Source organism: Chlorocebus sabaeus, chromosome 20 (genome assembly GCF_047675955.1).
Source record: "Chlorocebus sabaeus isolate Y175 chromosome 20, mChlSab1.0.hap1, whole genome shotgun sequence".
Lineage (NCBI taxonomy): Eukaryota > Metazoa > Chordata > Mammalia > Primates > Cercopithecidae > Chlorocebus > Chlorocebus sabaeus.
The window spans coordinates 36,861,155-36,885,080 of NC_132923.1; the positions used below are offsets into that span (position 1 = coordinate 36,861,155).

Sequence of the window (23,926 nt, forward strand, 5' to 3'; positions counted from 1 at the left end):
CCAGAAATGGAGAAAGCCCCTTATTAACACAGGCAAGGGGTCTTGTCCTGAGGGTTTTCTTCTTATCAGGATTTAAACTTGACACCACTTCTTTAGGGAATCATATTTCAGAAAAAGAAAAGGAACTCTGACATGGCTGTAATAGAAGAACTAATGCTTATCCTGAAAATACTCTTGATCACATTGGTCCTGGAGCAGTGTTTGCAAGTATTGTAGGACGCTGGATGTAACTAACTTTCTTTAATAGGATACCATTTCAGTATGTATGTATGACCTACATATTTCGCTAGACACCTCTAGAATGCACTTGCCATCCTCTTTCATTCAACAAAAGATATACCTTAAGTCTATGAGATACAAAAGATATCATGTACTTAAAAAAAATAACATAAGAAATAATGAATCCTTCCCTTTCCAAGTTGCTTGTATAGGGAATTTTATACTTGCTCAGCTGATGTGGTGATTGTTCAAAACATTTTCCCCACTTCCTTTTGTGATTGCCATCAGACCTGTAGCATGTTCTTTTGGATATTCTTAGTGTTGGTAAAAATGAACTACATTTAGTATAAGGTGAATGAGGTTGAGGTTGAGTTAAAAATAAAATGTGACTATAAAGCAATAATGATAGGTGGTGGTAGTGCTGCTGTCATGTGAATGTGATAAAATTGGCTAGAAAGGAAATTCTGAAAATGAGTCCAAAAAGGATTAACTTTTTGAATGAATGTATATTTTAATTAAGGTTCATCTCTGAGTTACAGCACTCATTTAGATATATGCTCTAGTCACTTAAAAAAAAAACAAAAACAAAAACCAAACACCCAACTTATTCCAGTCACTTTATAGCCAAAATTCATGCCATAGTGTATGGATACATTTCCTTTTACTGGTTACATAAAACCTGTAAGCAAGAGGGAAAGACTATTACTGCATTCAGTATGGTAATGAGTAGCCCACAGGTAGGTCAGTTATTCTGTTCTAGATTGTAGGCATTGATGGCACAAAAGCATTTATCTCTAATTCAAGATATATTTATCTTACTTAGAAATCTTATCTGTTTCCAGTATAGTACTCATCAAAAATGTTTACAAAAAAGACTTAATTATGCAGGTGCAGTTGATTTACAGAGCAATCCTGTTTAATGATTAAAATAATCTGTACACCTGTTTGCCTAACTTGGGGGAAATGAATCATCCTCAAAATATATTTTTTAAGTGGTTATTTCTATTTTTGGTTATACTTTTGAAACTTTCGGGTATTTTTGTGACCTGCTATTCCTTTGGAGTGTATAATGTAAATTTAAATACTGAAGGTATCTGATGTCACGAATACTCATTCGATAACCCAAATTATACCCGTTTTCAATTTGGCTTGTAAATTAATGTTAGCAATTATTTTGGTATGGTAGACCTTATCACTAAAATCAAAATGTGTAATTTACCCTATTTCTGATAATAATGACTTGCTAATGTGTGAATTTTAACCGAATTTCCAAGTACAATAAGTCCTTACTTAATGTCGTCAATAGGTTCTTGGAGCCTCTGACTTTAAGTGAGGCTACATACAGCAGTCCCTTGAATAATATCATTTCCTTCAATATCGTTTTGTTATGACACTGATGAGGAAAAAAATATTGGCCATGTTGTATGTTGTTTTGCTTAAAGTCACAGTTTTCAAGAACTTGCCTATGACTTTAATTGAAGATGTACTGTACATGCCTCTTTCTTATTTGAGTTATTTTGTTAAATAATGTAAAGTCTATCAAGTATGCACATTATTAGCTTCCTTCCTTCTCCTTCCACTGTGCTTTATCATCTTACTCCATACGTGATCTCTCCATGCCCCAATTCCAGGATGTCCCCAATCCTGAACTCCCTTGGACTCCAGACTTTGATTTCCAGCTGCAGGCTTGTCTCATCCAGATGTGTGTTCCTGGACAGCACAAAGCAGCATCTAAAAGACTGAACTTTTTATTATGCCTCCTGATGTCTCCTTGTCTTCCCCATTCTTGGTGATCAGCAATGTCAGGAAAGCAGCTACCATTGTTGATGGCTTGCTTCTTGTTGGGTGCTGTCCTAGGCAGTTTATAAACACCTCATTTACTGCTGCCAGCATCTTCTCTGGTATTCAGAGAAATGTTGGTTGTGACTTGGATTCCTTCCTTTCATCCATCTCTCAGATCCTTCCTCCTGCCATTTCCAACTTTTTGTTTTGAAAAGTTTTAAACCTCAATAAAAGTTAAAAAGATAGTGCAATGAACACCCATAAGCCCTTCACCTAGATTTGCCACTTTGTCTCTCATTTCCATCTATCTCAGTTGATTTATGTGGTGTATATAAATACATATTTTTGTCTTGAATTATTTGAAAGTAAATTATAGATAATAATGACATTTCATCTCTAAGGTTTCCAACATGTGTCCCCTAAGAACATGGGCATTCTACAATTACTGCAATATTTTTATCACATTAAGAAAATTTAATAACGATATAATAATTTTATGTAACATACAATCTGTATTCCAATTTTCCCGGTTGTCCCAATAAAGTCCTTTGTTTTTTAAAAATATTTCTTATTCAGGATCCAATCAGTTATTACTCAGGGCATTTAGTTGTTATATCTCTTGGATCTCCTTTACTTCAGAACAGTTATTTTATCCTTTTTCCTTTTTATAAATTAAATTCAGGCCAGTTATTTGTAGAATATTCTACAATTTGTATAATAGATTTGTGTTAAGACTTTTTGGCACAAATGCTACATAAGGGATATTATTTCCATATCAGTGCATTATTTTCAAAGTTTCATAATGTCCAGTTGTTCTATTATTGATGATACTATGTTTGATCACTGGTGTCTGTCAGATTTCTGTACCATGCAGTCTATTTTCTTTTTGTACTAAGTAATATGTGGGATGATACTTTGAGTCTGTATGAATATTCTGTTCCCTAATAGCCTGTAACTAGGTTTTTGCATTTATTGATGTTTCTTGTATGAATCAGTTGTTACATTTGTGGTTGCAAAATGTTGATCTTCTAACTTACTTATTAGCTGACATTTTTATGAAAATACGAGTTTTTTTTTTCCTCTGCACTTACCCTTCCCTTTTATAGTAACACTGTGGACTAATGGATTTCTTTTGTCCATTGTGTTGTAGTTTTTTACCACCATTCATTCTTTTAGAGGGTCATATTGACCCAAATGTGGCCGATGGGAGCCCTTTCAAGCAGGCTTCTGTGCCCTTTTGATGTGTCTCTACCACTTTTGAGCGTATCTTTGTTTTTGGTGTAACAAAATGTTCTCCCTTCATACTTTCATGCATTTCATCATTTCTCAAAAGGACTTTATTTCCTTTTAGTAGGAATAGTATCTAGAAATCAAGATTTGGGTGCTAATATGTTCACTGCAACTGATCTCCCAGGTACTTCTGATTCTATCTTTGACATACCTCTTTCATTCTCTTTATTGCATTGTCACTATCTCTGACTTGGCTTGTAGCTTTACTGTCTGCTTCCTGAACTGCTCTAGTAACCAGTCATTAGTCCCCTTGCTTCCATGATTTCCTCTTCCATTTCATCCTTCATACAGCCATTGGAATTTTCTCCCCAAGCCACATTTAAGATCGTCTTGGCTGGGTGTGGCAGCTCATGCCTATAATCCCAGCACTTTGGGAGACTGTGGTGGGAGGATTGCTTGAGCCCAGGAATTCAAGATGAGCCTGGGCAACATGGCAAGACCCTCATCTCTACAAAAAATTCATCAAAAATTAGCTGGGCGTGGTGGCATGCACCTGTGGTCCCAGACACTTGGGAGGTTGAGGTGGGAGGATCACTTGATCCCAGGAGGTCAAAGCTGCAGTAAGCTGTATTTGCACCACTGCATTCCAGCCTAGGTGACAGAGCAAGATCCTGTCTCCAAAAAAAAAAAAAAAAAAAAAAAAAATTGTCTAAAAAATATCCCTCAAAACCTTTGGCAAAACTTCAGTAATTATAGAAAAACTGTCCTTTTTCTTAAAGCATGGTGCTCAGTACTTTGGGAATACTTCTGGAATTTTCAGCCTTAGAGCTTTCTTTTTATCCTTTACGTATTTTAGCTAGCAAAACTAGCTGTTTCTTAAAATTTTCATATTTCTATATCATTGGTCCTAGTTCTTCAACTTGGAAAACCTTTCCTTTAATCTCATCTTTACCTTGTCCTCCTATAAATATGTTTTATCTTCTAAGGTCTGCTTAATTACTCTCTTTTCTGGTAAGCCATTTTCAATTCTCTGGCCATACATAATTTGTCTTTTTGTGTCACTTTATCTATCTATGTGCCTCATTAAAACATAGCTTTAGGTTGTAAGAGCCATATTCTTATAACAAAGTCATCTTTGTTTCTCCTACAGTGTCCAGCATAATGTTTTCTCATAGGATGCTCTCTAAATGCTTGGCTTGAGAGGGGAAACTGGGGAGAGCTTCAGTAAAACCCGGGGATTTGGTGGAAGTTCTTATATGGTGTACTTTTATGCTTTCAAACTTGAGGTTTCTAGAACTGCCTGGAGCCTGAGGTTGCAGTAGCACCTTCACTTACTCTTCATTTGGAATAGTGAGGACTGAGAGTTACCTGCTCTCTATCCCCATCATCTTCTCCATTATTTGGGAGGTCTGCTTGTATTGATTTTATTTGCTTTCTTATCCTCAGTTTGCCTCAAAGCAATCATTATTTGTGTTAATTTTTTTTATGTAACAAAAGAATTTCTATGTCTCATTCATGATATTCTAGAAAACATACATTGTTTAAATCAGGGTTCAAGCCCAGCATGGTGGCTCACACCTGTAATCTCATCACTTTGGGCAGCTGAGGCAGGAGGATTGCTTAAGCCCAAGTTTTCAAGACCAGCCTGGGCAACAGGGTGAGAATCCATCTCTACTTTTTTAAAAAATAAAAAATAAATCAGGGTTCAGAAAACGTTTTCTATAAGGACCAGATAGTAACTATTTTAGAGTTTGTGGGCAATATGGTCTCTGTTGTAGCTACTAAACTCTGTTGTAGTATAAAAGCAGCCATAGATGATATGTATGTGAATAAATGTGACTGTGTTCCAATGAAACACGAACATTGAATTTCAGTTTGATATATTTTCATTTGTCATGAAATATTCTTCTTTTCACCACTTAATTATGTAGAAGTCATTCTTAAACTATGAGCTGTATAGAAACAAGCTTTAGGTTGAATTTGATTTGCAGGCCATAGTTTGTTGACTCCTGGTTTAAGTCATGATTGCTCCAAATTTCTTATCTTGAATTGGGCTAATTCTGATTTTACTGTAATATGTGTAACAGTACATAATTACTTTGCTAAGAGTATATCCTTGAGAGTTTTCAAAAGTGGAACATTTTAAAATAAAGTTGAATCTTAAAGTATAGAAATATGTTAGAATCTAATATTGGAATTTATAGCAAGATTTGTTATAACCGGGTAGTCTTGGACCTTGTATAAGGAATTGGATGACTAACCCACATAAAGAACCTTGTTAGATAGTTTATGGAGAAACCAAGTGAAAGACCAAACCATGGACAATAACTTAAAATCAAGATTATTCCTTTGTACCATTGTTTAAATGTACTTTGAAGTTACAGTCTGCTTCTTTTTTTAGTATTCTTTTTCATTCTTTTTTCCCCTATTAATTGACAGTCTGCTTTTTGATTATCACTTTATTTTATTCTATTTTATTTCTATTTTTTGGAGACAAGGTCTCCCTCAGTTGCCCAGGCTGGTGTGCAGTGGCATGATCATGGCACTCTGCAGACTTGACCTTCTGGGCTCAAGTGATTCTCCTGCCTTAGCCTTCTGAGTAGCTGGGACCACAGGCATGCATCACCATGCTTGGCTGATTTTTAAAAAATTTTTTCTAGGACGAAGTCTCACCATATTGCCTAGGCTGATCTCTAACTCCTGGATTCAAGAAATCCTCCTGCCTTGGCCTCCCAAAGTGCTTGAATTATGGGTGTGAGTCACTATGCCTGGCTTGATTATCACTTTAAAGAATAAGATCTAACTTTCAGAGTTAAGGATTCTTGGAGACTAAAGGCTAGGTAAGAGGTAGACTGACTAATTCCTCCTTGAGGACAGGTATTTTTACCTCAGTTATATAGCATGAAATCTATTGAATATGTACACTGTGTAGCAATATTTCTTTACAGTGTCTTCCATCTTAGAAGTTACCAAAAAATATCCAGTACAATGTGGTGTATTTGGTCATTAAAGTATGTAGGATATAGATATTTATAAATAAATATCTGGAATATTGGTTATGGTAAGTTAATTGAAAAAAGATAACAGAACTCTGTATTTTCCCATTTGGGAAGGAAAAAATAGGTATAATGCAAATAGGTTTGGATGAATATACATGAAAATATTAAAAGTGGTATTCGATTAGTGATGGATTTATGAACATATAAACATGTTATATATCTATCTTAATCTATTATTTTACACTGAAATTCTATTGCTTTTGTATTATAACAAAATTATTTGCAACCCGCAAATTAGACAACCAGTTCTCTAGAATTCATAGCATCATTCACGATTCAGTAAATTATGTTTTAAAAGCATCAAATAATGCTTGGTTTCCTGAGGTACTTTTTTAAAAAAAGAAAATAAAATGCTGAAATTCCTTTGAACTTTTTTTTCTCATTTGCAATTATTTTTCAGGGTGATGATGATGCTTATCTGTGTATTCATGAAGATCAGACTGTGTACATCCAGCCTTCCCATTTAACGGGGCGAAGTCACCCTGTAATGGACTCCAGGGTAGGTGTGAAAATTCTGGAACCTCCACCTGAGACCTGCTTTCCGGCAGTGTGGCTATCACTGGTGTGGCTGTGCTGCTAGATCACCTCCAACCCCCACAGTTACTACACCCAGCCTGAGCAGGGGCCTGTCAGCAGGGCTCCTCTCATAATGATCTCTGAGAAACTTTTCTACACTTCAGAAGTTTCTCTTATAGGAAAACATGAATTCTTGCTTGTGTCACTTCCATCCTTTTGGTTGTTATCTTACAAAAAAGTACTTTATGGTTTATTAAGATGGTCAGGGCATTAGCTTCCTTTCAAAAGCTTATAGACAGGTTTCTAAGAAGAGGATGACATTAGTGACAAAATTTCTTGACTAGTGAGAAAGAGGAGCACATTTGGCGAAGGCTGGAGATGCCTTGGACAGTTGTCTTAAGTGCCCTTTGTTGGCATGGGTATTGAAGGTGGGCTATTTCTGGTAGAAAAGTGTCCTTTTTGCAGGACAGTTGACAAGCAAATGAACTCTGAAAGAGCAGTAGCTATCACTTAATGACAGAGCAAATGCGCTCTGACTGAGCAGTAGCTGTCACTCAATGACATAACTGTGCACAGCTTTCCCATGGGGCTGACTCCCATGGCTGGCTTGAACTTCTCCCCAGTTGCATGTTGCATTTTGGCCACTAGGGTAGTACTCGTTAACTGTTTTTTTCAGTGTTTTTGATTGTATACTCGTGGCCAGATGGAGTTAGTACATCTGCTAAAATTTCTAACCTAGGTAGAGGAATTGTGGGGTTCTGGCTCAAAGTAAAAATAATATATTTTCTTTTTGCCAAATGGGATAAAGACAAATAAACTGGGAGAAAATGTTTCTTGTTCTCTTCAAAGCGGAAGTGGAAAAACAATGACACTGCAGACAAAGCATGCACATATGATCTAGAGAAAGGAAACTGAACAGGGCAGGATTTTGATCATATCTTATTTTTAGCAAATCTTTGGAAAGTGCTGAGAAGACCCATTGTGTGTGTTTATAGGATACCCTTGAGGATATGGCTTGGAGGTTGGCGGATGGTGTTATGCAGTGTTCTTTCAGAAGAAACATTACCCTTCCTGGAGTTAAGAATAGATTTGATCTAAACACAAGCTATTACATATTTCTAGCAGATGGTGCAGCTAATGATGGTAAGTATATTGTCAAGCTGTCTTTTCAAGTATTTTCTTTTTCTCTCTTGTTCCCTCTCTTTCCCCCATTTTTGGAAAAACTACTGTAATTGCCCATTTTTAAGGCATACATTTTCCTATAAATGTCAAATTTTGCCAGAAACTGGATAAAGGAAGAAAAATTTTGCTGGAAACTAGAGATAGAGTGTCCACTGTGTTATAAGACAACATTGCTCATGATCAAAATGGCTTCTGATTAGTAAAATGCATGTGACCAGAAGAACTATAAATACCTAATAAGAAGCCATTTATTTGGGCTTCCCTGAGTGTAGTGATAGTAGATTAACATTGCAAGGGTCCTAGAAACAGTACTTTGGGGTTGTTGCAAGAGATATTGGCTCCTGTGGGGAAACTTGCCCAATATGAATCTCATGTCCTTAGACCTGAGCTTTCTCTAGGGAGGTGGGGAGGGGAAAGAGAATAGCTCCTGGACAGCTGAGTAAGCTGCTGTGAGACCTCCCATTGAGGGGAGAATGCCTCCCACTGCCCTGGGTGTGGTATGTTTCCTGTCTCACATCTTTCTACATGACTCTGATGCCAAGTACAGCCTAATGTAGTCTTATGAGTCTGAATCTTTATTCTCAAGAAGGCTACCCTGGTGGATATTGCAACACATATTAATAGGAATAATTCGATTTTGTTTGAGGTCTTGGCTAATGGTTTTTGAGGAACTGCAGGAAACGTCAATGTAGTATTTAATGACTCATCTCTTAGGAGATAACACTGTGCCAGAACTTTGAGAATACAGCCCACTTTGAAAATGGTGAGAAGGTAGATGTCTACAGTAAAGAGACAGGGATGGGGTAAAGGAAAGGAAGAATAGGAAATGTGATACAGGCAAATTGTGAAAAAGTCTACAATTCTATCATGTGTTTAAGACTTTTTAATCTTGGTAAAGCCGACTCCCAAAAAGTTTTGAAGCAGGATAAAATATCTGTTCAATGTTAAAATTTAGGAACATTTAAATTAATTAACTTGTTTGTTTTTATTTATTTTTTTAGCTGAAGGAAGAATGCTAAAGGAACATTTTTAGATTTAGATATAGGCGACACATGTAGTTATCTTAGTCAAATCATTTACTCTTGTTTGTACTAGCAACACCAAATAGGGCTTGAAAATAATTTCTTAATATGACTTGATAATGAGCAAAAATTTCTTAATGTGAGTAATAATTTCTTAATATGGCTTGATAATAATGAGTAAAAATTACTCAGTGCTTACTGAATGCGAGTCAGTGGCTAAGCATTTTAGATAGATTCTTCATTTTTATCTTCATAAAGTACAAGCTAGAAATGTACTATTATTATTTGGAGGAGGAAATTTGGACTTAGAAAGGTGAAGTAATTTGCCCAGACAAGTAAATGATGCAGTTGGAATTTGGCCTTTAGAGCCTATGTATTCAGTACTTTAGAATGTGGGAAATGGACTGGGTGCAGTGGCTCATGCCTATAATCGCAGCATTTTGGAAGATCAAGACAGGTGGATTGCTTGAGCCCAGGAGTTCCAGACCAGCCTAGGCAACATGGCAAAACCTGGTCTCTATTAAAAAAAAAGAAAAAATTAGCTGGGTGTGGTAGTGTGCACCTGTGGTCCCAGCTACTTGGGAGGTTGAGGTGGAAGGATTGCCTGAGCCCAGGAGGTAGAGGCTGCAGTGAGCTATGATTGCACCACTGCATTCCAGCCTGGGCAACTGAGGGAGACCCTGTCTCAAAAATAAAAAGAACATGGGAAATGTAGGGAATTAATTTTCAATAAGGAAAAGGTCAAGTATTTGTGTTTTTAAATAGCTACTACTAAAGTGCAGGTCATTGCATTGTTATGATTGCAGCCATCACTTGTTGCATATTACATGTATCTCTCTTATTTCTCACAGAGGCTTTGTATGTAGGTATTTTGTTGCTTTTTTTAGAGATAAGGAAACTGGGACCTAGTAGGGCCAAGCAACTTGTTCAAAATCAAACAAGTAGCAGAGTCAGAAATTAAACCCAGGTTACTTCCAATTATAAAAGTTGTATCCTTTCTATAATATCAGACTGCTTCTTTTGGTGTCTGTGTTAGTCCATTCTCACACTGCTGTAAAGAACTACCTGAGACTGGGTAACTTATGAAGAAAATAGATTTCACTGATTCACAGTTCCACAGCCTATACAGGAAGCATGGCTGGGGAGGCCTCAGGGAACTTACAATCATGGCAGAAGGCAAGGGAGAAGTAGCCACATCTTACATGGTGACAGGAGAGAGAGAGTATGAAGGTGGAAATGCCACATACTTTTAAACAATGAGATCTCCTGAGAACTCGTTCACTTTCACGAGAACAGCAAGGGGGAAGTGTTCCCCCATGGTTCAGTCACCTCCCACCAGGCCCTTCCTCCAACACATGGAGATTACAATTCAAAGTGAGATTTGGGAGGGGGCACAGAACCAAACCATATCAGCGCCCAACATGTGTAGATGCTTCATAAATGATTATTGATGCAAATGGATTTCTTAAATTGTTAGACGATTTAATGGTTTATACTTTTTAAAGTTTTATACTTAAAATATACTTTAGAGAAAAACTATTTCATTTAAATGGAGGAATTCTGTTGTATAATAAATTTTATATGTGTGGGCATACAGCAGGTGAAATGTTTTTTCGTAGGTTAGCAACGTAGAAATCAGAACATGTTTTCTTTTAAATGATAGTTCTAACACTCCCTCAGAAACACCGAGTTAATGGATGATCCGTGTGAAAGTAGAGAATTGTTCCCCCTCCCTTGCTGACTGATGTTGCTGTGCTGATGGCATGGGAGGGAGAATCTCTGCCTTGACTCCTCTGTGGTGTTTCTCCAAATGTGGGGCTTAATGTGCTTCAGAACCACCTGGAGTGACTGCTAGCAGTGCAGATTCCTGAACTCCATCTCAGACCCACTGAGTCTCTTTTGTTGGTGCATGGAATCTGCAGTTTAATAGGCATCCCAGGTGGTTTTATGTATGCTGTAGTTTGATAACTTACTGCTCTAGGATGGGGTTTTCCCAAGTAAGCTATGCACATTGCAAGGCAGGCCAGGGGATACAGGGAACAATACTAGAACTTTGTTTAGATTTACTTTTTGTCATTAAAATTTTAAATATTTTAATATATTTTATAGTGTACATCAGGGATCCCCAACTGATAGGCCATGGACTGGTACTGGTCTGTGACCTATTAGGAACTGGGCTGCACAGCAGGAGGTGAGCGGTGAGCAAGTGAGCATTACTGTCCTGTCAGATCAGCGGTGGCATTAGATTCTCATAGGAGCACGAACCCCATTGTGAACTGCACATGTGGGGGATCTAGGTTGTGTGCTCCTTATAAGAATCTAGTGCATTTTGATCTAAGGTGGAGCAGTTTCATCCCAAAACCATTCCTCCCCGTCTTCCATGGAAAAATTGTCTTCCTTGGAACTGGTCCCTGGTGGCAAAAAGGTTGGGGACTGCTGGTGTACATAAGATATTAATACATATTAATATCTTAATATGTATGAGATATAATAGATATTGATACAATATGTATTAGGTGTAATAGATATTAATACAATATGATACAATAAACATGAATCTGTTTATTAACAAAAATATACATATATTAGGAACACAAGCTAATTTTTTTTTTTACTGGTAGAGTACAAAGCACACAAAACAAAACACTCCAATAAACAAACCTGGAGATTGCTATCCCTGGGAATGAATTTTCCAATCTTTTTGTACTGGGGAACATATGACAGTTATCACATAAATCATTGCCTCTTCTATTACTTAGCTTTGTGCATATGGACCATTTATAAATTGAATTCTGCTTAAAAGCAGTAAGACTTTGTAAGGTTTAAGCCAATTTTCAAAGCAATCATATAATCTCTGTAACCCATATAAATGTAAAATGTATGCAATTTCAATAAAGTCTCCTAACAGTCTATCCATTTAAAACCTTTTTCTAACTGCTATTTTCTTCATGTTGCTGACATTGTCCTGTCTTGGGATAAGCAGTCATGTGAAATACTGAGTGTTTAAACTGAAAGATAGAAATCACTTGGGTAATTAAATAATTCACAACGAGGAAATCTACCAATTTTAATAATTAATGAAGTAGAGACACAGCTGTCACATGACCTGTTATTTAAAGAATTTAGGAATACTGTAGGTAACCTGTTACTGCCGGTTCTTGCACTAAGCATGAACTCCCTTTGAGCAAGACTAGAAAATTATAATGGAGCCACACAATGGAATTCTGAAATCATAATGGACTTCTGCTTTCATGAAGGTTAAGTTCATGCTTAGTTCATGACTCTACAGTGATTCAGAGTTTAAACACATTTTCTTCCAACTTGTCTCTCAGGGTTGTTGGGCTTGGAGTCTCTTTTTCATCACTACCACTCAATGAATGCAGGATTTTTAGCTTCCCCGGTGCCTTTCTTGTCATTTTTGATAGTTTTCTTGATCATTTTCTTTTTGACACTTTTGTAGCTCCTGACAGTTATTGTCTTTTTCTTCTTGACATTCTCTTCTCTAGGCATTCATTACATAAAATTCTTCTTTCTCATTTTCTGCCTTATAACAAGCCATGGTAAAATAGTATTCACTGGAGGAGTAACCAGGTGTCCTAACACCATTTTTTGAATAGTCCACATTTTCTCACTGCTTTAAAAGCCTCTTTATCATACATTAAAAGTCTATCAATAAATTGAATTATTTCTAGTGTATCTCTTCTTCTATTGATATGTTTGTCTGTTTCTGCATTAGTTAGAATTGCTGTTGCTTTATAATAGGTTTGTGAGTTTTGATAGAACATAATACCCCTTCTGGCCTTCTTTTTCAAGAATTTTTGCTTCTTCATGTGTATCTGTTCTTCTAGATAAACTTTAGACCTAATTTGTCAAATTCTTCTTTTTTTTTGAGGCAGGATCTCACTCTGTTGCCCAGGCTGGAGTGCAGTGGTGCAATCATGGCTCGCTGAAACTTGACCTCCCAGGCTCAAGCCATCCTCCCACCTCTGCCTCCCTAGTAGCTGGGACTACAGCCATGTGCCACCATTCTCAGTTAATTTTTTATAGAGATGGGGTCTCGTTATGTTGCCCAGGCTGTTCTCCAACTCTCCGGCTCAAGCTGATTTGTCAAATTCTATTAAAAACCCTGTTGGGGTTGTGATTGAAATTGTAATGCAATTTTAGAGCAATTTAGAGAATAACTGTATGCAATAGTGAGCCTGCCTATGCAGGAACACACTGGGATATTCCATGTATTCCGAACCTGAATATGTGTCTTTCAATGAAATTTTATGGTTTTCTACATATCTTTTTTTTTTTTTTTTTTGAGACGGAGTCTCGCTCTGTCGCCCAGGCTGGAGTGCAGTGGCCGGATCCCAGCTCACTGCAAGCTCTGCCTCCCGGGTTTAAGCCATTCTCCTGCCTCAGCCTCCAGAGTAGCTGGGACTACAGGCACCCGCCACCTCGCCCGGCTAGTTTTTTTGTATTTTTTAATAGAGATGGGGTTTCACCGTGTTAGCCAGGATGGTCTCGATCTCCTGACCTCGTGATCCACCCGTCTCGGCCTCCCAAAGTGCTGGGATTACAGGCTTGAGCCACCGCGCCCGGCTGGTTTTCTACATATCTTCATAGGGCTTATATATATATTTTTGGTTACTTTGTTCCTGTGTATTTTATAGTTCTCTAAGGCAAATTATTATGAATGGGATTGTTTTTAATACGTTTTGTAAATATATTGTCATATAGGAAAGTTATTTATTATTGAATATTTATCTTAAATTTAAGCCTAATTTTCCAGTTGATTATTTTGCATTTTTCTGGATAAATGTCGTATCCTGTGCAAATAATGACAGATTAATAGCCCTCATTTTCTTTCTTGTCTCATTGCATTGTTTAGTTCTTGCTGAATAATGTAGAATGGTAGCAATGAGGTGGCAAGAATTTTTGTGGTTATTGTTGATTTTGATGCAAATGCATCTGATATGCAGTGTTAAATGTCTTATTTGTTGTATTTTTCTTGTGGATATCCTTTATGGTGTTGAGGAAATATTCTTTTGTTTCTAACTTTACTACGAATTCATATGACTGTGTGCTGAATTTCATCAAATGTCTTTTGGGCAGTGATTGAGATGGTATTTTATCGTTACTTTAATAGATTTCTGGATGGCGAATGATCCTCACATTCCTGGAATAAACCTTACTTGGTCATGTTTTATTATTCTCTTAGTATATAACTGATTTGATTTACTAATATTTTCTTTAAGCTTTTTACATCTATATTCATAAGTGATTTTGGTTTATGTTGTGACTGCGTGAATGTGTGGGGTGCTTGTGTGAATGTACACATGTGTAGTTTTGATTTCAGGGTTATACTAGACTCATAGGGTAAACTCTAGAAGAGTTTAAATAAAAAGAATTTTTAACAGGCGAGGCACAGTGGCTTATGCTGTAATCCAAGCACTTTGAAAGACCGAGGTGGGCAGATCACTTGAGCCCAGGAGTTTGAGACCAGCCTGGGCAACATGATGAAACCCCATCTCCACAAAAAATACAAAAATTAGCTGGGCATGGTGGTGTGCGTTTATGGTCCCAGCTACTTCAGAAGTTGAGGTGGGAGGATCTCTGGAGCCTGGGAGGTCAAGGCTGCAATGAATTGTGATTACACCACTGCACTCCAGCCTGGAAAACAGAGTGAGACCCTGCCTCAAAAAAATAAATAAATAAATAAATAAATAAATAAAATAAAAAAAACAAATTAGGGAAAAATTTTAATGGTGTGGTAGAACTCACCCATATAACAATCTGGATGTTAGATGGAAATATTTGACTAAAAAGAATTTTTTGGCTGGGCGTGGTGGCTCACACCTGTAATCCCAGCACTTTGGGAGGCCGAGGCAGGTGGATCAGGAGGTCGGGAGTTCAAGACCAGTCTGGCCAAGATGGTGAAACCCCATCTCTACTAAAATCACAAAAATTAGCTGGGTGCAGTGGCAGGCTCCTGTAATCCCAGCTACTCGGGAGGCTGAGGCAGAAGAATTGCTTGAACCCGGGCAGCAGAGGTTGCAGTGAGCCAAAATCGTGCCATTGCACTCCAGCCTGGGCGACAGAGTGAGACTCCATCTCGAAAAAAAAAAAAAGAATTTTTTTATTGTTATTACTCTCCATGGTTACTACTACTTTGGTCAGTTTTTGTAATTCTATATTTCTCCCCCCAAAGTCACCCATTTTGTTTAGATTTTGAGATTTTTGGGGGCTGATTTAAAGTTGTATACAGTGTTTTTATATAAAATTGTTTTCTATATTAGCAGCTATGTCACCTTTTAAATTTCCTTTTTTTTTTTTTAATTGAGACGGAGTCTTGCTCTGTCTCCCAGGCTAGAGTGCAGTGGTGGGATCTCCGCTCACTGCAACCAACCTCGGCCTCACAGGTTCAAGCGATTCTCCTGCTTCAGCCTTCTGAGTAGCTGGGATTACAGGTTACAGGTGCCTGCCACCGCACCCGGCTAATTTTTGCAGTTTTAGCAGAGATGAAGTTTCACCATCTTGGCCAGGCTGGTCTTGAACTTCTGACCTCGTGATCCACCCGCCTCGGCCTCCCAAAGTGCTGGAATTACAGGCGTGAGCCACCACACTCAGCCATCCTTTAAATTTCTAACATTATGATGTTTCCTTTCATTGTGTATCAGAGTTGCCAAAAACTCAATGGATTTTAATTATCCTTTTAGAGGTTTGACTTTTCTGATTTTTGGCGTTACTAGCTTAAGTTCTACCTTTGTTTTTAATTGATCTTTTTTTTCTGGTTTCCCAGGTTATATTTTGTTACTTTAAATGCACCTTGAATGAAATTATTTCTGTCTGTGTGTGTGAGGAAATGCTTTTAAGATGATAAAAACATTTTTTGAATAGTACCTTGTTTGCATCACACATGTTTTGTTATGAAGTGTCTTTATTGTTATACATCTTGATTGAAGACATGTGGTTTTAGTTTTAATTTCTTATTTAATCCAAAGGTTATTAGAAAGAGTAGTTTTATAAATATCTAGGTGGACCATTTTCCCCCTAACTTTTCAATGTTAATTTTTAGTTTTGTTGCATTTTGGGCAGATAATATAACCTGTATCCTTTTATTTCCTTTTGGAAATTATTAAGATGTAGTTTGTGGTCTAATATTTATCATTTGTTTTAGACAAAGTTTCATATATTTATATTTGTTATATTAAATGTCTTATTTTTGATGCAGCACAGTATTCTAAAAATATGTATGTTCCAGAATTTATTTACTCATTCCCCTAATGATGGCTATTTAGTTTAGTTTTTTTTTTTTTTTTTTTTGCCAGCATGGAAAACATTGATATAAACTTTCCTTACATATATCTTTGCTAAGATAGATTCCTAGAAAGAACACACACAGATCCACACACATTTGGAATAATTCTATACATTCACTTATTTAATTTTGTACACAATAAATGGTAATATTAAAATAATATATCCTCAATTTGCTTATGTCACTACTATTTGGAATTTTAGTTTGTTAGTTCGAATTGACCATGTGTGAAATAATATATCATAAAATGCTTTTCTTTGTCTTCCAACCATCCTCTTTCCCCCAGCCCAATTTCAGTTAGTTTATTCTAGGATTTTATATGCAGGTGGTGGTCAATGGCTTGTAGATTTTTAAAAAATATGTATTCTCTTTCAATATTTTTAAAAACATTTTTCAATGGTTTGTGACCATATTAACAATGTTTATTTTAATTTATTATTTAACTTGTCTCTTTATATCACCAATTCTTTTACTATACATTCTCCATTCCTAGTTCTCATTTTAATTCATCTCTAGGTTGGCTACATTCTTTAACTTTTTTCAGGAAGGCTGTGTGCCCTTGCATATACCTTTATGTTGCTTTTGCGTATGAATGACATCTCTGTTGATATTTAATTATTTTTTATTACCTTAAGAAATTTTGTTGCCATGCCCTGCCCTTATCTCAATTCCTTTTTTTATCTGAGGCAGTAATTATTCTTTGTCAGGTTTAATTTTGTTTCTAATTTGCAGGTCGAATTTATAGGCACTCTCAGCAGCCTTTGATTACCTATGAAAAATATGATGTGACAGACTCTCCGAAGAACGTAGGAGGATCCCATTCTGTACTCCTTCTGAAGGTTCATGGTAGGTTCCATGTGTAACTACTTTGTGGAATCAACTTACCTGCGGACTCAGTGCTGGCTGGATTAGGCATGGTTGTGGATATAATGTAGCTAATTTTTATAAAGCTTTTTTTTAATTTTTTTGAGATGGAGTCTTGCTCTGTCACCAGGCTGGAGTGCAGTGGCGTGATCTTGGCTCACTGCAACCTCTGCCTCCCAGGTTCAAGAGATTGCCCTGCTTCAGCCTCCGGAGTAGATGGGACTACAGGCGTGCACCACCATGCCTAGCTATTTTGTGTAGTTTTAGTAGAGATGGGGTTTCACCATGTTGGCCAGGATGGTTTCGATCTCCTGACCTCGTGATCTGCCCACCTCGGCCTCTCAAAGTGCTGGGATTATAGGCGTGACCCACCACGCCTGGCCTATAAAGCTTTTATGTTTAAACAGTAACACTTGCAGGCAGCAGCATCTTTTTTTTTTTTTTTTTTTTTTGACACAGCTGTTGGTAAGCATCATCTATCTTAGTGTTTACTAATTTTCATTAAAAATGGAGAGTAGGGCTAATTCAGTGGTTTTAACCTTGGCTACACGCTAAAATCACCAGTGGAGCTTTTAAGACATCTATAATTTTGAAAAACTATCCTAGTTGTTTCTAACTGCAGCCAGGGTCAAGTGTTACTGGGTTAATATAACTTTTATGAGACCTAAATTTTTACCATTTATTAAAATAAATGCTAATAAAAGAATGGCCTGTGATTTAGATTGTTTAATTAGAACAGTAGTTTGGTTTCAGAGGTACAATTTTGTTGTTGCATTGATCAACGTACAAGTATTTCAGAGCATGCAAAGTACTTAGTGCTATACTTAGGCATCATATATAATACCTAAATGAGGAATAGAATGAAGTTGGAAGAACAGTAGCCTAAAAACAAGGCTCTAGGCCATGCACGGTGGTGGCTCATGCCTGTAATCCCAGCACTGTGGGCGGGTGTGGTGGGCGGATCACTTGAGGTCAGGAGTTCGAGACCAGCCTGGCCAACATGGCAAAACCCTGTCTCTACTAAAAACTTTGAAATCTCAGCAAAAATTAGCCAGGCATGGTGGTGCCCACCTGTAGTCCCAGCTACTTGGGAGGCTGAGGTAGGAGAATTTCTTGAACCCAGAAGGTGGAGGTTGCAGAGAGCTGAGTTTGCACCACTGCACTCCAGCCTGGGCAACAGAGTGAGACTCCATCCCCCAAAAAACAAAAAACAAAAAACAAAACACCCAAGACTTTTAATATGCTCTGGTTCTACAGATGAAAGTTGACTTCATTCGAAAACTAGCCTGGCTTATTGTTAAAAAAGATGGGATTTGAAAGTATGGGAATAGTGTAGTGTACACTAAACTACTGTAAACTCTTAGTGTTTTGGGGGAAACTTTCCTTATTTGGGATATTCCCTGTATATTTTCCAGAGTTATCCATTATAGTAAAGTTTTCCATAAATGCCATCACTGTTAAGCTTGAAAGTAACTTTATTGTTGTTGATTTGCTTCTACTCGTGTTGTAGCTCCAGTTTGGTTGTAATTGGATTCCGAAATAACATGCCTATTTGTTTCTCACTGCCTTTTGGAGTGAGATGTGAGAAGCTTTTGAAATAACTGCAGAGGCAGTTATTAGTATACTGGTTAAGAGCACAGTTGCTGAAATCAGATAGGGTTTGTATCCCAACTTTGTAACCTTGGAAGAGCTACTTAATTCTCTATGGCTTTGTTTCCCCATTCAGCAAAACTGGACTAATAGTTATAACTACATCATAGGATTGTTGTAAAGATCAACTAAATTAGTATATGTAAAGCATTTAGAATACTTAGCACATAATAGGAGCTATAGAAGTGTTTGCTGTTCAAAAGAGTAATGGTAGTAAAACTATGATGTATAGCATCATTTAGGTTGTACTTATGTCAGCTGAATGTATTTTGCTGACTGTTTATGTTTTCTGAGCATTTGGCTTCATCATTTAAGCAACAGCTTGATTAGTTTGTGATGGTCTACTATTACATTTATCTCACTTGTAGGTGCCTTAATGTTTGTGGCATGGATGACTACTGTTAGCATAGGTGTACTGGTTGCCCGGTTCTTCAAACCAGTTTGGTCAAAAGCTTTCTTCCTTGGTGAAGCAGCTTGGTTTCAGGTAGGTGAGGGAAAAAAGTTCGATGCAATTTTCATAGTATTTGAACACTGCAACATGAAAACATATGAAGTATGTGTGTATGTGTATGTGTTTTGTGGTTACAGATGTAGGTCTGGGATCTTCCTTTTTCCCTTTGGTTTCCTGATCAATTGAGAGTGGACACAAGGTGCTTGATAGAGACAAGAATACAGACAGTTTTAGGAAGAGTCAGGCTGGACTGGAGAATGTGTCAGGGCCATGTGAGTCCCTTTGTAATATAGACTTTGGGACCCAAATGACCTTTACTTATACCTCTGTTTGTAGAGGGATATGTTGGAGGAGCATTCACCCACTACACTGCACTGAGTAAAGTCAGGCCGAGGAATGCAGAGGAACTGAAGAAAGAAATAGTGGGAGCTTACTGTGTTTCAAAGCAAGGGTCACTCCTCTGGTTGTGGGCCATTGAATGTTGGTTATCTCTAACTCATCACTTGGGATCATCTATCTCCTATATGGGTGGGAACAGAAACTGAACATGTTCTTTTTCATGCTCTTCCTTCCCGTGAGATGGGGAGGCAGTCTACTAATAGGAACATAGCAAGAGCCAATGAATATCCTTCAAAACAAAGCAAACCAAACCTTATGTTTCATGGGTCATGGAGTATAGATATTTACATATATAGTGGAAAATCAGTGAGTTCATGTTGGGTAAGAATGTACATGCCTGTAGAAAAAAAATACTGCTTGTTGGAACAGTTTTGACTTTGTAAGAGGGTATCCTTGGCGCTTCATATTCATATACATTTGTAGATTGTAAGGTTTACCTTATCTAGCCTCATTTTTCACTATTGCCTGGGAGGGCCAATCTGTTTGATTTGTTCTCAGTACTGCTACATGGCTCACCTTGCTACTTTCTTTCTCTGCCTGTGGTTTGCTGCCAGGTGACTACTTTCTTGCTTGCACTTGAGTGCCTTTGCTCTCGTGCTCTCTCTCTCTTACCTGCTCATGTGGATATTCCCAGCTTGAAGATTGTGTATTCTCTTTATCAACTCGAATCCTCCAGTGCCTTTAAATTTATGATGCAGATGATGTGTATATATACACACGTCATAGTTTTATCTCTATCTCTATCTCCATCCATCCTTCCTTCCTTCCTTCCTTCCTTCCATCCATCCATCCATCCATCCATCCATCCATCCATCCATCTATCCATCCAGCCATCCATCTCCATCCATACACACACTCATACACAGGGTGCCTCCTACTTTCCCCAGGATAGTTTTGGTCTGCACCAGTTATCCTGGCATAATCAATAAACAGTGGCTATTTTCACACTTACTATTCTCCTAATTTGTATCATGAATTATATAGTTCACATATTTTTCTCTTATTGACTCAATTATATCTGAAGCTCCTCAGGAGACAGTATTTTTTGTTTGTTTGTTTCCTTACTATTTCATTGCACCTGTTATGGCACTGTGCTCAATGGTGGAGCTTAATAAATATCTTTGGAAGGAAATGAAGGACTTGGCAAGTAAATATGCTCTGTGCGTGAAATATCCATTCCTGCTGCTCTGTGCAGGTGAAGTCTTGGCATACACTTTTGAATGATGAGAATGGCAACTTAGGGTTTTCTTCAAAGTTTAATTATATACTAAGTTTTTTAAAAACTGATTACAAACTGTGATTAGATGTCAGTTGAATGCATGCCTTCAGTGAATCTTACCCCATGGTCTTTTCCCCATTTTCCCCATTGTAACACCACCTTTCTCTTACATGGATAAGTGTCTTCTCAATTTGTCATTTTACCTTGCAGGTGCATCGGGTGCTTATGTTCACCACAACTGCCCTCACCTGCATTGCTTTTGTTATGCCATTTATATACAGGGGAGGCTGGAGTAGGGTAAGTATATCTTAAATAGGATGTTTTTATATAAATCCATTTTACGTCAAAACAGATTGCTGTTTTATTCTCAAATGATGGGTAAAAAGATATTTCTTCATCGATCCCTCTTTCTTTCCCTTTTGAATCATTGGATGGCTCTTTCACATGGTTAGAGGTTGGGGTAGGGTGAGGATGTCAGTACAGATTATTCAGTAATGAAATGTATTTGTAGGCTGCATCATGAGTTATATACATGCTATAGCCTTAGTTAATTTTTCTCACTATAGAGGGATGACAATTCAATGTGTGATGTCTCAGGAACATGAACAATGTGAGATGGTTTTCTCTAACTAGTACTATGATGACCACTAAGCTAACATAATTTGGATTTCTACTCTGTACCCAGTGGTTCTCAGTGCTTTATATGTGTTATCTAATTTAAATCTCAGGCTGGGTGTGGTGGTTCACACCTGTCATCCCAGCACTTTGGGAGCTGAAGAGGGAGGATTGCTTGAGCTCAGGAGTTCGAGACCAGCCTAGGCAACATAGTGAGGCCTCATCTATACATATTTTTATTAAAAAATCTTTTAAATTTCAGATTAGTAGGTATTAATAATAATCCCATGTCACAAATGAAGAAACTGATGCTTATTCCCAAATCTTTATCTCCAGTCCAGACTTCTCCCGTGACTTGAGACTCACACATCTAGCTCACATTTCATGCAGGACCTTGACTTGCATGTCTAAGACATCAGACTTAACACGTCCAAAATGGGACTCCTGATCATCTTTTCTCCCAGGGCTGCTCCACCCACCGCCACCTCCATGGTAGCTACTGGAATTCCATTGTTAGATCAAAGCCTTGGAATTATCATTAACCTTGGAATTATCATCTCTTGCACATCCGATGTCAAATCCATTGGGAAGTTCTATTGGCTCTACATGTAAAGTATATCCACAGTCCAACACTTGTCACTGTCATCAGATACTATTGTAGGAGTGTGAGCCTCCATCATCTTTTGCTTGGCCATTGCAGTAGCCACTTAACTGGTCCCTCCACTTCAACCCTTGCCCATGCACAATCTATTTTCTACAAAGAAAACAGTTATTTTTTAAAAAATGTAAACCAGGCTAGGTGTGGTGGCTCACACCTGTAATCCCAGCACTTTGGGAGGTAGAGGCAGGCAGATCTTGAGGTCAGGAGTTTGAGACCAGCCTGATCAATGTGGTGAAACCCTGTCTCTACTAAAAATACAAAAATTAGCCAGGTGTGGTGGCGCACACCTGTAATCCCAGCTACTCAGAAGGCTGAGGCAGGAGAACCACTTGAACCCGGGAGGCGGAGATTGCAGTGACCTGAGATCGCACCCCTGCACTCTAGCTTGGGTGACAGAGTGAGACTCTGTCTCAAAAAAAAAAACAAAAAGTAAATCAGACCATGCCATTTTTGTACCCCAAACTGATTTCTCTAATGTCTCTCAATTTTATTCAGAGTAAAAATCAAAGTTCTTCCAGGGACCTTCATGACTGGCTCCCAGTTATTCTCTGAACTGACCTCCTCGTCCTCCATCTAGTCCATCTCCTTCCATACCGGCCTCCTGGCTGGTATGCAGACATGCCAGGCATGCTCCTGCTTTATAGTCTTTGCCATCATTCTTCTTTCAGCCTGGCACGTGCTCCCATTACTCCCTCACCTTCCTCAAGTCTTTGCTCAAATGGAAGCCTCTCAGAGAGCCCTGCCCTGCTCTGTTTTTTCCCACAGCACTCTTTATGTTATGCCATTTCATATAATTTACTTACTTGTCATATTTTTTCCTGATCTCCCTTCCAACACTATGTCAGCTCTGTTAGAGCTGGGATATCCACTGGTATGTTCAGAACAGATTTAAGTATGTAGCAGGTACTCAGTAAACATTTAGTGAATGAATGAATAAGTCTTATTGAGAATAAGTGATATAAGTTAAGTTCAGAGCCTGTGCTTTCATTACGCTTTTCCAGTTTTTATAGCCAATGAGAATTTGATATCAAAATTTCGTATTTCAGAGCTTGGGCTGGTGCCACAGGGATAAGATTGACGAATCCTGGGTCACAGATATTACTAGGAAATCTCCCTCCTGCTTTTTAGGTAGTTTTTGTGTCAGTCAACCTATCTTTTTAAGGAAGTTATGAATATTTTGTGATATGAGTTGAGACATGAGAACTTTATTTTAATTCAGACATTTGGGACAAGGGTAACACTTATTTTGTAATTGTCTAGTTTATAGCCTTTGCAATTTATGAATACGATAGAACAAAGGTTAAGAGCACCATTCTAAAGCTGGATTCCTTGGATTCAAATTCTGCCACTATGACTTATTACCTGGCGGGCACACCTTGGGCAAGTTATTTAACTATGACCCTCAGTTTACTCATCTGTAAAATGGGGATGGTATAGTATCTATCTTACAGGCTTTCTGTGAGGATTGGGGATAAAATAACTCAAAGTACTTAGGATAATTCCTAGCACATTCTAACACATGCAAGAATCTTGTTACTGCTGCTGTTTTATTTTTTATTAGAGACCCTTTGTATCTCTAAAGTCATGGTTATAAATTTACCCATGCATCACTGAGTCCACGGTTTGAGAATGTTTTCATATTGTTCTTTTGTTAGCCTTTAGTTCCTATTTACAAGGACTTCCTATCATGGCTTAGAAACCACTATGTCCCCGTTTCTAGGTCACCGATACAAATCTGTGCTACCAAGCAT

At 37.8% G+C, this 23,926-nt stretch overlaps 1 protein-coding gene across 6 annotated transcripts in view; it reads left to right on the top strand.

Annotated features, from left to right (window-relative positions):
* The window catches only part of FRRS1 (ferric chelate reductase 1), a 71,205-nt gene that overhangs the window by 42,785 nt on the left and 4,494 nt on the right, over positions 1-23,926 (top strand). For all 6 annotated transcript variants that reach the window (XR_012090020.1, XM_073008550.1, XM_037998093.2 and 3 more), the window contains 5 exons: positions 6,691-6,789; positions 7,802-7,949; positions 17,049-17,162; positions 19,199-19,314; positions 21,110-21,196. Coding sequence is in view for 5 of the 6 variants with exons in the window: in XM_073008550.1 (XP_072864651.1) it covers positions 6,691-6,789; positions 7,802-7,949; positions 17,049-17,162; positions 19,199-19,314; positions 21,110-21,196 (564 nt within the window). In the remaining variant the exon portion in view is untranslated. The remainder of the gene's footprint in view (positions 1-6,690; positions 6,790-7,801; positions 7,950-17,048; positions 17,163-19,198; positions 19,315-21,109; positions 21,197-23,926) is intronic.